The 13,620-nt window shown below is 43.5% G+C and overlaps 1 protein-coding gene across 1 annotated transcript; it reads left to right on the top strand.

Annotated features, from left to right (window-relative positions):
* The first annotated feature begins 9,063 nt into the window (after positions 1–9,063).
* Positions 9,064–12,508, top strand: LOC124005589 (small nuclear ribonucleoprotein Sm D2-like). The gene is made up of 3 exons (XM_046314989.1): positions 9,064–9,219; positions 9,612–9,791; positions 12,080–12,508. Coding segments are annotated over exons 1-3 (357 nt in total). The 5' UTR covers positions 9,064–9,217; the 3' UTR covers positions 12,255–12,508.
* The last annotated feature ends 1,112 nt before the right edge of the window (positions 12,509–13,620 follow it).

The raw sequence follows: 13,620 nt of genomic DNA, 5'->3' as shown, positions 1-13,620 counted from the left end.
CACACCATAAATAAACGGCACTCATGGTCACGGTGAAGGTTGACGAACACGACATGGAAGCTCTATTAGACTCCGGAAGTATGCCTACGCTCGTAACCACGAGCCTGCTGAACCAGGGGACCGAACGTGGTAGGGAGATGTCCATTGCCTGTGTCCACGGTGACACAAAGTGATATAAAACCGTATGGGCCAATTTTGTGACGCCACAAGGGAACTGCCAGACTATGTTGGGTGCTGTACCAGAGGTGCCGGTACCCCTCTCAATGGGACGAGATTGTTTGCTGTTCGGGGCACTGTTTTTTTCGCGTTATTTGTAACTTATTTTGTACATAATGTATCTGCAACCATATCTTACAGCAAAAAAAGAGCTTCTGGATATCAAGAAAGCGATCACTCACCTCAGATTAGACAAAGATTTTTTTTCTTCAAAAAACAAGACAAAAAAAAATTCTAGACCACCTGTACACCCCCCCACACACAGAGACGCGTACAAAGCTCTCCCTTGGCTTCCATTTGGTAAATCCGACCACAACTCTATCCTCCTGATTTCTGCTTACAAGCAAAAATTAAAGCAGGAAGCACCAGTGACTCGGTCTATAAAAAAGTGGTCAGATGAAGCAGATGCTAAACTACAGGACTGTTTTGCTATCACAGACTGGAACATGTTCTAGGATTCTTCCTATGGCACATCAGTCACTGGCTTTATCAATAAGTGCATCGAGGACGTCGTCCCCACAGTGACTGTACGTACATACCCCAACCAGAAGCCATGGATTACAGGCAACATTCGCACTGAGCCAAAGGGTAGAGCCCCCGCTTTCAAGGTGCGGGACTCTAATCCGGAAGCTTACTAGAAAGCTGCCAAAAGGGCAGCACACAGAGAGGGGACTGGGGGAAGAGAGGTTACTCCCGTATAGTCATGCTCAGTCCCAGGGATAATGGAGGGAGCTCTGTTTTGTTCCCCACAGGATGCAGCAAGACCCGGAGTCCAGAAGACGGTACCCCGGAGAGGGTTTCCTGTGGGAGACCTATTATTTTATTTTTGCTTGCTATTTAAATAAACATCCTTGAAACCGAGATAATCCAACGCTGTCAGTGTCTGATCTATGTAAACATCTTGACCAAACCCCCTGGTCTGCCATAGTAATTTGGGTTGTTGTTCTGTTGGAAGGTGAACCTTTGCCCCAGTCTGAGGTCCTGAGCGCTCTGGAGCAGGTTTTCATCAAGGATCTCTCTGAACTTTGCTCCATTCATCTTTGCCGCTGAAAAACATCCCCACTTCATGAGGCTTCCACTACCATGCTTCACCGGAGGGATGGTGCCAGGTTTCCTCCAGGTGTGGCGCTTGACATTCAGGCTAAAGAGTTAAATCTTGGTTTCATCAGACCAGAGAATCTTGTTTCTCATGGTCTGAGTCTTTAAGTGCCTTTTGGCAAACTTCAAGTGGGCTGTCATGTGCCTTTTACTGAGTGGCTTCTGTCTGGCCACCCTACCATAAAGGCCTGATTGGTGGAGTGCTGCAGATATGGTTGTCCTTCTGGAATGTTCTCCAATCTCCACAGAGGAACTCTAGAGCTCTGTCAGAGTGACCATCAGGTTCCTCGACACAATCCTCTCTCGGAGCTCTACGGACAATTCCTTTGACCTCATGGTGTGGTTTTTGTTCTGACATGCACTGTCAACAGTGGGACCTTATATAGACAGGTGTGCCTTTCCAAATCATGTACAATCAATTGAATTTACCACAGGTGGACTCCAATCAAGTTGTAGAAACATGTCAAGGATGGTCAATGGAAACAGGATGCACCTGAGCTCAATTTCGAGTCTAATAGTCAAGGGTCTGAATAGTTATGTAAATTTATGTTTTTAATTTTTTTAACATTTGCTAAAAATCATAAAAACCTTTTTTCGCTTTGTCATTATGGGGTATTGTATGTAGATTACTGAAGATGTCGAAAAAGTATGGAAAAATTCAAGGGGTCTGATTACTTTCTGAATGCACTGTATATATATATGCCATTTAGCAGACGCTTTTATCCAAAGCGACTTACAGTCATGTGTGCATACATTCTACGTATGGGTGGTCCCGGGGATCGAACCCACTACCCTGGCATTACAAGCGCCATGCTCTACCAACTGAGCTACAGAGGGGCAGTACTCAGTGACATTACTTTCTGAAACAGGAGGTATAAATATATAACAGATTCACAATATTAACATTCAATGTATCAAAATATATGATCATACACAAGAAAAGTGATCAATATGTACAGTCGTGGCCAAATGTTTTGAGAATGACAGAAATATTAATTTCCACAAAGTTTCCTGCTGATCTAAAGACACTGATGTCTTTAGATATGTTTGCCAGATGTTACTATGGAATATGATCTTTGTCCCCATGTGCTGTTGCAAACCGTAGTCTGGCTTTTTTATGCCGGTCTTGGAGCAGTGGCTTCTTCCTTGCTGAGCGTCCTTTCAGGTTTGTCGACATAGGACTTGTTTTACTGTCGATATAGATACTTTTGTACCTGTTTCCCCCAGCATCTTCACAAGGTCCTTTGCTTTACTACGTTCAAATCTAGGAAACAAAACGCGTCTCCTTCCTGAGTGGTATGACGGCTGCGTGGTCCCATGGGGTTTATACTTGTGTACTATTGTTTGAACAGATGAACGTGGTACCTTCAGGCGTTTGGAAATTGCTCCCAAGGATGAACCAGACTTGTGGAGGTCTACAATTGTTTTCTGAGGCCTTGGCTGATTTCTTTAGATTTTCCCATGATGTCAAGCAAAGAGGCACTGAGTTTGAAGGTAGGCCTTGAAATACATCCACAGGTACACCTCCAATTGACTCAAATGGTGTCAGTTGGAATATCAGAAGCTTCTAAAGCCATGACAATAACCACCACGCTGCATTTTGGTTCGACTCTCTTTCGACAAACGAACGCCGTTACAAATACATACACAGGTACACCTCCAATTGACTCAAATTGTGTCAATTAGCCTATCAGAAGCTTCTAAAGCCTTGACATCATTTTCAGGAATATTCAAAGTAGTTTAAAAGCACAGTCAACTTAGTGTATGAAAACTTCTGACCCACTGGAATTGTTATACAGTAATTTATAAGTGAAATAATCTGTCTGTAAACAATTGTTGGAAAAATTACTTGTGTCATGCACAAAGCAGATGTCCTATCCGACTTTCCAAAACTATAGTTTGTTAACAAGAAACTTGTGGAGTGATTGAAAAACAAGTTTTAATGACTCCAACCGAAGTGTATTTACACTTCCGACTTCAACTGTATATACACACAATATTCAATTAGGATAAAAACACAATAATTTGGACATTTTAAAACTAAAAACATTTTTTTAAACTCAAACTCCTCGTTAAGGCCAAGAGGAGACAGTGTGTTGAGCCTGTAGATCCAGAAAGATTCCCTTTGAAGAAGTTTCCTCTCAATCTCGCCTCCCCTGCATGACATCTTGACCATTTATATTCCAATGTATCTCAGTGAACTAATAGGATGTCGAGCTTGTACAAAAGGAATAGCAACCGGATGTTTTGTCTCACCTGTCCATATAGTGCTGTGGTGCTCACTGATCCAGGTCTGTCACGTTCTGTTCATCGTTCGTATGTGTTTTCCTTGTTTTAGTGTTGGTCAGGATGTGAGCTGGGTGGGCATGCTATGTTGTGTGTCTGGTTTGTCTATTTCTATGTTTGGCCTGATATGGTTCTCAGAGGCAGGTGTTAGTCATTGTCTCTGATTGGGAACCATATTTAGGTAGCCTGTTTTATGTTGGGTTTTGTGGGTGATTGTTCCTGTCTCTTGTGTTTGCACCAGATAGGATTGTTTAGGTTTTCACTTTTCTTGTTTTGTATAGTCGTCTTTATTAAAAACATGAATAACCACCACGCTGCATTTTGGTCCACCTCTCTTTCACCAGGAGAAAACCCTTACAGGGTCTTAAGGCTTCTACCGGTTCTCCCTATGTAAGACAGACCACAAGGACATTTCAACATGTAAACAACATTGACGGACATGCAGGTAATCAGACCATTGATCTTAAATCTTTGTTCTTTGCTGGGGTGGGTCAGTGAGTCCCATTTGTAGGTGAAACTGCACATTGGCCACATTTGTAATTACCCTTCAGAACCTTGTCCTCACATTTTTGGGGGTCTTTTAGAGAGAGATGGTACTAGTGCTTCCTGATAATGTCCTTAAATGGCTTCCTCAATGGTGAGTTTTGTGTGAAGCCAGAGGGGACATGTTCTGATTTTTCTTGGGCATATTTCACCCAATTGTCTTTGTACCCCCTTTTCTTAAACCTTTGTGAGGTCCATGGTCTGTTTCTGGTAGGAAGCATCAGAGCTGCATATTCTTCTGATGCGGCTGAATTGACAGCGAGACTTTTAATAAGTGTATGTGGATGAATGCTGCCACCTCCTTAGAGGGTGTTCCTGTCTGTATGTTTCTTATAGGGATCTGTAGAGGGAGGTTTTGTCTTTAATAACCATCACATCAAGAGAACTAGTTAATGATGAAACAAAGGTGCTCATTCATAGTTTAGATAGGTGTGGAATTCCAAGAGTTCTTCCTGGGTCCCTGTATAAATCACAAACATAATCCACATATCTCCAAATTGTTTTTCAGACATTCCTAGATATAGGTTAGCATAATTAGTAGCCATAGTACTCCCCGTCTTTGTCCCTTTGGTCTGGAAGAAAAAGTATCCTTTGAAGAGAATTGTTGGAGGATAGTACAAGATCAGCCAAGTTAGTACAGATCAGCCAAGTCCACAGCACAATTGGTGCTGGGAAGAGCATTAGGGGGATGTTCATTGACGTAGAGCTTGAAGGCCTCTAGGCTGCACTGATGGGGATGTTAGTATATAGACTGGTAACATCAAAAGTACCCAGAATATAATTTTCAGCTATCTGATCCACAGATTCCAAATAATTTGAGGCAGGGGGTATAGGGGCTCCCAAGTGGCACAGCAGTCTAAGGCACTGCATCTCAGTGCAAGAGGTGTCACTACAGTCCCTGGTTCAAATCTAGGTTGTATCACATCAAATTTTATTTGTCACATACACATGGTTAGCAGATGTTAATGAGTGTAGCGAAATGCTTGTGCTTCTAGTTCCGACAATGCAGTAATAACCAAGTAATCTAACTAACAATTCCAAAACTGTTGTCTTATACACAGTGTAAGGGGATAAAGAATATGTACATAAGGATATATGAATGAGTGATGGTACAGAGCAGCATAGGCAAGATACAGTAGATGGTATTGAGTACAGTATATACATATGAGATGAGTATGTAAACAAAGTGGCTTAGTTAAAGTGGCTAGTGATACATGTGTTACATAAGGATGCAGTCGATGATAGAGTACAGTATATACGTATGCATATGAGATTAATAATGTGGGGTAAGTAACATTATATAAGGTAGAATTGTTTAAAGTGGCTAGTGATATATTTACATTTCCCATCAATTCCCATTATTAAAGTGGCTGGAGTTGAGTCCGTGTCAGTGTGTTGGCAGCAGCCACTCAATGTTAGTGGTGGCTGTTTAACAGTCTGATGGCCTTGAGATAGAAGCTGTTTTTCAGTCTCTCGGTCCCAGCTGTGATGCACCTGTACTGACCTCGCCTTCTGGATGATAGCGGGGTGAACAGGCAGTGGCTCGGGTGGTTGATGTCCTTGATGATCTTTATGGCCTTCCTGTAACATCGGGTGGTGTAGGTGTCCTGGAGGGCAGGTAGTTTGCCCCCGGTGATGCATTGTGCAGACTTCACTACCCTCTGGAGAGCCTTACGGTTGAGGGCGGAGCAGTTGCCGTACCAGGCGGTGATACAGCCCGCCAGGATGCTCTTGATTGTGCATCTGTAGAAGTTTGTGTGCTTTTGGTGACAAGCTGAATTTCTTCGGCCTCCTGAGGTTGAAGAGGCGCTGCTGCGCCTTCTTCACGATGCTGTCTGTGAGTGGACCAATTCAGTTTGTCTGTGTGTATGCCGAGGAACTTAAAACTTGCTACCCTCCACTACTGTTCCATTGATGTGGATAGGGGGGTGTTCCCTCTGCTGTTTCCTGAAGTCCACAATCATCTCCTTAGTTTTGTTGACGTTGAGTGTGAGGTTATTTTCCTGACACCACACTCCGAGGGCCCTCACCACCTCCCTGTAGGCAGTCTCGTCGTTGTTGGTAGTCAAGCCTACCACTGTTGTGTCGTCCGCAAACTTGATGATTGAGTTGGAGGCGTGCGTGGCCACGCAGTCGTGGGTGAACAGGGAGTACAGGAGAGGGCTCAGAACGCACCCTTGTGGGGCCCCAGTGTTGAGGATCAGCGGGGAGGAGATGTTGTTGCTTACCCTCACCACCTGGGGGCGGCCCGTCAGGAAGTCCAGTACCCAGTTGCACAGGGCGGGGTCGAGACCCAGGGTCTCGAGCTTGATGACGAGCTTGGAGGGTACTATGGTGTTGAATGCCGAGCTGTAGTCGATGAACAGCATTCTCACATAGGTATTCCTCTTGTCCAGATGGGTTAGGGCAGTGTGCAGTGTGGTTGAGATTGCATCGTCTGTGGACCTATTTGGGTGGTAAGCAAATTGGAGTGGGTCTAGGGTGTCGGGTAGGGTGGAGGTGATATGGTCCTTGACTAGTCTCTCAAAGCACTTCATGATGACTGAAGTGAGTGCTACGGGGCGGTAGTCGTTAAGCTCTGTTACCTTAGCTTTCTTGGGAACAGGAACAATGGTGGCCCTCTTGAAGCGTGGGGACAGCAGACTGGTATAGGGATTGATTGAATATGTCCGTAAACACACCGGCCAGCTGGTCTGCGCATGCTCTGAGGGCGCGGCTGGGGATGCCGTCTGGGCCTGCAGCCTTGCGAGGGTTAACACGTTTAAATGTCTTACTCACCTCGGCTGCAGTGAAGGAGAGATGGCTGTCATTGGGCTGTGATCGGGCTGCGCACATTGTCCCAGTGTCATCTGGGTTGGGCTGGGGTAGGCCATCATTGTACATAAGAATTTACTTGCCTAGTTACAAAAAATACATGGGGAGAGATTGCCCAGGGTTTCACAAAATGGTCTTTAAAGGTAAAGATATTCTCTGTCAGAGATCTGTTACTACTCACAATGGGCCTGCCTGGTATCAGTGGTGGAAAAAGTACCCAATTGTCATACTGGAGTAAAAGCATAGATACCTTAATGGAAAGTTACTCAAGTAAAAGTGGAAGTCACCCAGTAAAATATCACTTGAGTAAAAGTCTAAAAGTATTTGGTTCTAGATATTCTTAAGTATCAAAAGTAAAACTATTAATAATTTCAAATGACTTATATTAAGCAAAGCAGACAGCACCATTTTTTTGTTTTTAAAATGTACGGATAGCCAGGGGCACACCCCAACACTCAGATATAATTTACGAAAGATGCATTTTTGTTTAGTAAGTCTGCCCGATCAGAGACAGTAGGGATGACCAGGGATGTTCTCTTGATAAGTGTGTGAATAGGACAATTTTCCTGTCCTGTTAAGCCTTCAAAATGTAACAAGTACTTTTGGATGTCATGGAAAATGTAGGGAGTAAAACATACATTATTTTCTTTAGGAATGTAGTGAAGTAAAAGTTGCCCAAAACATATAAATAGTAAAGTAAAGTACAGATGCCCCCCAAAACGACTTAAGTATTTCTACTTCAGTACTTTACACCACTGCCTGGTATAGGGGGTGTCATGCTCTTGTGAATTTTTGGTAAAGTGTATATGACAAGTGTGGTTGGGTAGTCAATTTTCATATTCTCATATTCTATCTTTGTAATTTGCCCTTCATTCAAAAATGTTCACAATTTATCGTGGATCAGAGACATGATTGATTAGTAGGGTCCTTAGGAAGTCTTTTGCAAAATTCATTATCACTAAAGAGAGGTTGAGGTTCCCAGGGTTGGAGTAGTGCAGAAGTTGTCGTATGCTGAGGCAGTGACGAAGGCAGAGAAAGATGGGTCGAAGGGGAGGGTTCCTGAAAGGAGTGGTGTTACATTTTACATTTACATTTAAGTCATTTAGCAGACGCTCTTATCCAGAGTGACTTACAAATTGGTGCATTCACCTTATGACATCCAGTGGATGGTGTGAGTAGATCTGTACCAGTATTTGTATTTTTGTAATTATTCTGGATTCCCATTAGCTTCTGCCTTGGCAACTCTTCCTGGGGTCCAGCAAAATGAAGGCAGTTTATACCATTTTAAAAACATTACAATACATTCAGATTTCCCAACACACTGTGTACCCCCCGCTCCACCACTACCATATATCTACAGTACTAAATCCATGTGTATGTGTGTATGTTATTGTGTATGCATGTGTATGTGCCTATGCTTGTGTTGCTTCACAGTTCCTGCTGTTCCATAAGATGTGGGTTTTTTAAAGATGTTTTTCACTGCTAGAATCAGTTACTTGATGTGGAATAGAGTTCCATGTAGTCATGGCTCTATGTAGTATTGTGCACCTCCAATAGTCTGTTCTGCCAGTAGTTCAAACAGACAGATCAGTGCATTCAACATGTCAATAACTCTCATAAATACAAGTAGCGATGAAGTCAATCTCTCCTCCACTTTGAGCCAGGAGAGACTGACATGCATATTATTAATATTAGCTCTCTATCCAAGGACCAGCAGTGCTTCCCTGTTCTCAGCCAATTGCAATTTTCCCTTTTTGTGGCACAAAAGTGATGTATGTTTTAGTAAGATTGGATTTGTTTGCATTTATAGCAATGGCTATCAACTGTACTGCAGGGATAGAACTTAAGTCACAGAAAATGTAGGTTGTAGTGGCAGATACAGAGAAATTTGGGTGTACGAGACTTGATGTCAGAGTTACAGGGTGTGTTGTGCAGTGGTGTCCTGTCTTTTAAGGCTTTTGGCCTGAAGTAGGACTTGATAGATTAAATAGTGGAGTAGGGTGGTGGGTTTTTGTTGAGTGTAGGGTTAGATGGTAGGGTATTTGTTAATGGATTTTTCAAGCAAAGTATAAGGGAGTTATGCTCCAGTCTAGTAGGTGGCGGTAATACAACAAAATTGAATGCCAACTGCCCTTAAACCAAAGAAGAAGTTGTTGTACAGAACACACGAGTGTGGCGTTGGAGATTAAAGAAGCAGGCAAAAAGCTAACATATTTACTAGCTTGGTTTCCTGCTAAAATCGCCATTCGCTGAAGAAAATATGTAAGTAACTTACTTTAAATGACCAATGTGTGCATTGTTTATATACAGTTAAACTTAGCCTCATCACTGTGGAAAGAATTGTGGTTAAATTTGGATAGCTGGCTGGCTGGTTAACGATAGTGTATGATAACCTAACGTTACTAGCGATAGTAACTACTGTAGCTAGCTAATCATAATAAACCTAGGAATTTATCAGCCAACAAGCTAATACATATTGCCTTTGGCCACTTCATGTAAAACAGATTTCCACTTTGTTAGCAGCAAACTGTTGGCCTGAATTAACGTTAGTTTTGTCAAGTCTCAATCATCATCATCATCATCTCGATCAACAATGTTTGAATTGCCTGGAGTTTAACTTTGTTAACAATAAGTATCCTCAATAATCCTTCCAGGAGCCTGTTAAATAAACCCAAGTCTGAGATGACTCCTGAGGAGCTCCAGAAGCGGGAGGATGAGGAGTTTAATACTGGGCCCCTGTCTGTGCTCACCCAGTCTGTCAAAAACAACACACAGGTCCTCGTCAACTGCCGAAACAACAAGAAGCTGCTTGGCCGTGTCAAGGCATTTGACAGGTATTTATGTAGCTAGGCCACTATTTTCCACAAGCCGACAAATCCACTATAATTGAGAATTTCAATAAGCATTTCTCTACGGCTGGCCATGCTTTCCACCTGGCTACCCCTACCCAGGTCAACTGCCCGGCAACCTCCACAGCAACCCGCCCAAGCCCCCACCATTTCTCCTTCACCCATATCCAGATAGCTGATGTTGTGAAAGAGATGCAAAATCTGGACCGATACAAATCAGCCGGGCTAGACAATCTGGACCCTCTCTCTAAAATTATCTGCCGAAATTGTTGCAACTCCTATTACTAGCCTGTTCAACCTCTCTTTCGTATCGTCTGAGGTTCCCAAAGATTGGAAAGCTACTGTGGTCATCCCCCTCTTCAGAGGGGGAGAAACTCTAGACCCAAACTGCTACAGACCTATATCTATCCTACCGTGCATCTCTAAGGTATTCGAAAGCCGATTTAACAAACCGATTACTGACCATTTTGAATCACATCGTACCTTCTCCGCTATGCAATCTGGTTTCCGAGCTGGTCATGGGTTCACCTCAGCCACGCACAAGGTCCTTAACGATATCATAACCGCCATCGATAAGAGACATTACTGTGCAGCTGTATTCATCGACCTTGCCATGGCTTTCGACTCTGTCAATCACCACATTCTTATTGGCAGACTCAACAGCCTTGGTTTCTCAAATGATTGCCTTGCCTGGTTCACCAACTACTTCTCTGATAGAGCTCAGTGTCAAATCGGAGGGCCTGTTGTCTGGACCTTTGGCAGTCTCTATGGGGGTGTCACAGGGTTCAATTCTCAGGCCGACTCTTCTCTGTATACGTCAATGATGTTGCTCTTGCTGCTGGTGATTATCTGATCCACCTCTACGCAGGCGACACCATTCTGTATACTTCTGGCCCTTCTTTGGACACTGTTAACTAACCTCCAGAGGAGCTTCAATGCCATAACTCTCCTTCCGTGGCCTCCAACTTGCTCTTAAACGCAAATAAAACTAAATGCATGCTATTCAACCGATCATTGCCCGCACCTGCCTGCCCATCCAGCATCACTACTCTGGACGGCTCTGACTTAGAATACGTGGATAACTACAATTACCTAGGTGTCTGGCTAGACTGTACTCTCCTTCCAGACTCACATTAAGAATCTCCAATCAAAAATTAAGTCTAGAATCTGCTTCTTATTTTGAAACTAAGCTTCCTCCACTCATGCTGCCAAACATACCCTCGTAAAACTGACCATCCTACCGATCTTTGACTTCGGCGATGCCATCTATAAAATAGCCTCCAACACTCTACTCAGCAAACTGGATGTAGTTTATCACAGTGCCATCTGTTTTGTCACCAAAGCCCCATATACTACCCACCACTGCGACCTGTACGCTCTCGTTGGCTGGCCCTCGCTTCATACTCGTCGCTAAACCCACTGGCTACAGATTATCTTCAAGTCTCTGCTAGGTAAAGCGCCGCCCTATCTCAGCTCGCTGGTCACCATAGCAGCACCCACTTGTAGCACGCGCTCCAGTAGGTATATCTAACTGGTCACCCCCAAAGCCAATTCCTCCTTTGGTCACCTTTCCTTCCAGTTCTCTGCTGCCACTGACTGGAATGAACTGCAAAAATCACTGAAGCTGGAGATTCCCATTTCCCTCATTAGCTTTGAGAACCAGCTGTCAGAGCAGCTCACAGATCACTGCACCTGTTCATAGCCCATCTGTATACAGCCCATCGATCTACCTCATCCCCATACTGTATTTATTTATTTTGCTCCTTTTGTACCACAGTATCTACTTGCACATCCATCTTTTGCACATCTACCATTCCCGTGTTTAATTGCCATATTGTAATTACTTCGCCACCATGGCCTATTTATTGCCTTAACACCCTTATTTGACTTAATTTGCACTCGCTGTATTTAGACTTTGTTTTCTACTGTATTATTGACTATGTTTTGTTCATTTCATGTGTAACTCTGTGTTGTTGTATGTGTCAAACTGCTTTGCTTTATCTTGGCCAGGTCGCAGTTGCAAATGAGAACTTGTTCTCAACTAGCTTACCTGGTTAAATAAAGGTGAAATAAATTTACATTTAAGTAAAATGTTAATTTAGTTGGGAAGTCATCAATTGGAGTTATATGGTTAACCACAAATGTCCAACAAATACAGACACAAGATAATGTGTGCATTTTGTTATCACATGTTACCCATATCCCCCCCAAAGACTCGCTTCTTAATGCTTTTTTGTTTAACTGTATACATTTGTATTCCCCTCTCAATGCAGACACTGCAACATGGTCCTGGAGAATGTGAAGGAGATGTGGACAGAAGTGCCCAAGAGTGGCAAGGGCAAGAAGAAGTCCAAACCAGTAAACAAGGACCGTTACGTCTCCAAGATGTTCCTGAGAGGAGACTCCGTGATCGTGGTGCTGAGAAACCCCCTCATCACAGGGAAATAGACTGTTAATTTGCCCACTTCACCTGTCTTTGTCAAAGAGATGATGGCAGGCAGTGGATGGGCTGTCATTATGTGAAAATAATGTTTTGTTTTGGAACAGAGAGGAGTCTGAGCTGTGTGTTTAGAATTGAATGTGAGAAAATGATACCAAGTTCACACTTTGGATTGCTGATTAAGATTATTCCTGACGTTCTACTTTGTTTAGGGCGCTAATTTAGTTTTTCATTTTAATAATAAAATACGAGAAGTATGGTAGTCAGTGTTGTGAATACGTCTACACACTCTTAGAACATAGCCAGATGTATTCTCTACTGTATCTCAAATAGTTTCAGGCTCGAAAGCAAGGGATATGCTGGGATGAACAGAACTCTTGACTCTTGACTTCTCTCTTTCTCTCCTCTCCATCCTCTCACTCTCCTCTAGCCTGTTTCCCCAGGCAGAAGCTTGGGTGTCAGTGTTGATTTCAGGTGGCAGCGCTCAATATGCGACAAACTGCCGTTTAAAGAACCATGCATTATAGATGAGACCAGATGTGCTGACTGTCACTTCACACCCTGCTCTGCGTTCTCCGTATCATCTTGTCTCTCCGCTGCGACTCACCCCATCCTGACCACTTTGTTAGCTAATTGTCTCAATAGCATATTTATTTCTTCTCAAACAGTTGGCACTTAAACCAGTGCGGTTGACTTGGGGCTTGAGTGCCCGTCCCAAGGTTATTTGCCAGTATGTGGCATACTCTACAGTACATTTCGGAAAGTATTCAGACCCCTTGATTGTTATGTTCAAGCCCTATTCCCCCCTCCCTCAATCTCCACACAATACCCCATAATTAAAAAGCAAAAACATGTTTAGACATTTTGCAAGTTTATTAAAAAGAAAAAACATCAAATTTACAGACCCTCAGACCCTTTACTCAGTACTTTGTTGAAGCACCTTTGGTAGTGATTACAGCCTTGAGTCTTCTTGGGTATGATGTGACAGCTTGGTACACCTGTATTTGGGGAGTTTATCCCATTCTCTGCAGATCTTCTCAAGCTCTGTCAGGTTGGATGGGGAGCGACGCTATACAGCTATTTTCAGGTCTCTCCAGAGATGTTTGATCGGGTTCAAGTCCGGGCTTTGGCTGGGCCACTCGAGGACATTCAGACTTGTCCCGAAGCCAATCCTGCATTGTCTTGGCTGTGTGCTAAAGGTCGTTGTCCTGTTGGAAGGTGAATCTTCGCCCCAGTCTGAGGTCCTGAGCACTCTGGAGCAGGTTTTCAACAAGGATCTCTCTGTATTTTGCTCTGTTATCTTTCCCTCAATTCTCACTAGTCTCCCAGTCCCTGCTGCTGAAAAACACCCCCACAGCATGATGCTGCCACCAC

The sequence above is a fragment of the Oncorhynchus gorbuscha genome, linkage group LG19 (genome assembly GCF_021184085.1).
Source record: "Oncorhynchus gorbuscha isolate QuinsamMale2020 ecotype Even-year linkage group LG19, OgorEven_v1.0, whole genome shotgun sequence".
Classification (NCBI taxonomy): domain Eukaryota; kingdom Metazoa; phylum Chordata; class Actinopteri; order Salmoniformes; family Salmonidae; genus Oncorhynchus; species Oncorhynchus gorbuscha.
The sequence above is the reverse complement of the archived record's forward strand: the minus strand, read 5'-3'. Positions and strand labels throughout refer to the sequence as shown.

Excerpts from the sequence above, each read along its gene's own strand:
- LOC124005589 (XM_046314989.1), top strand. Across the intron at positions 9,792-12,079 it reads CGTGTCAAGGCATTTGACAG|ACACTGCAACATGGTCCTGG; the intron begins GTATTTATGTAG and ends CTCTCAATGCAG.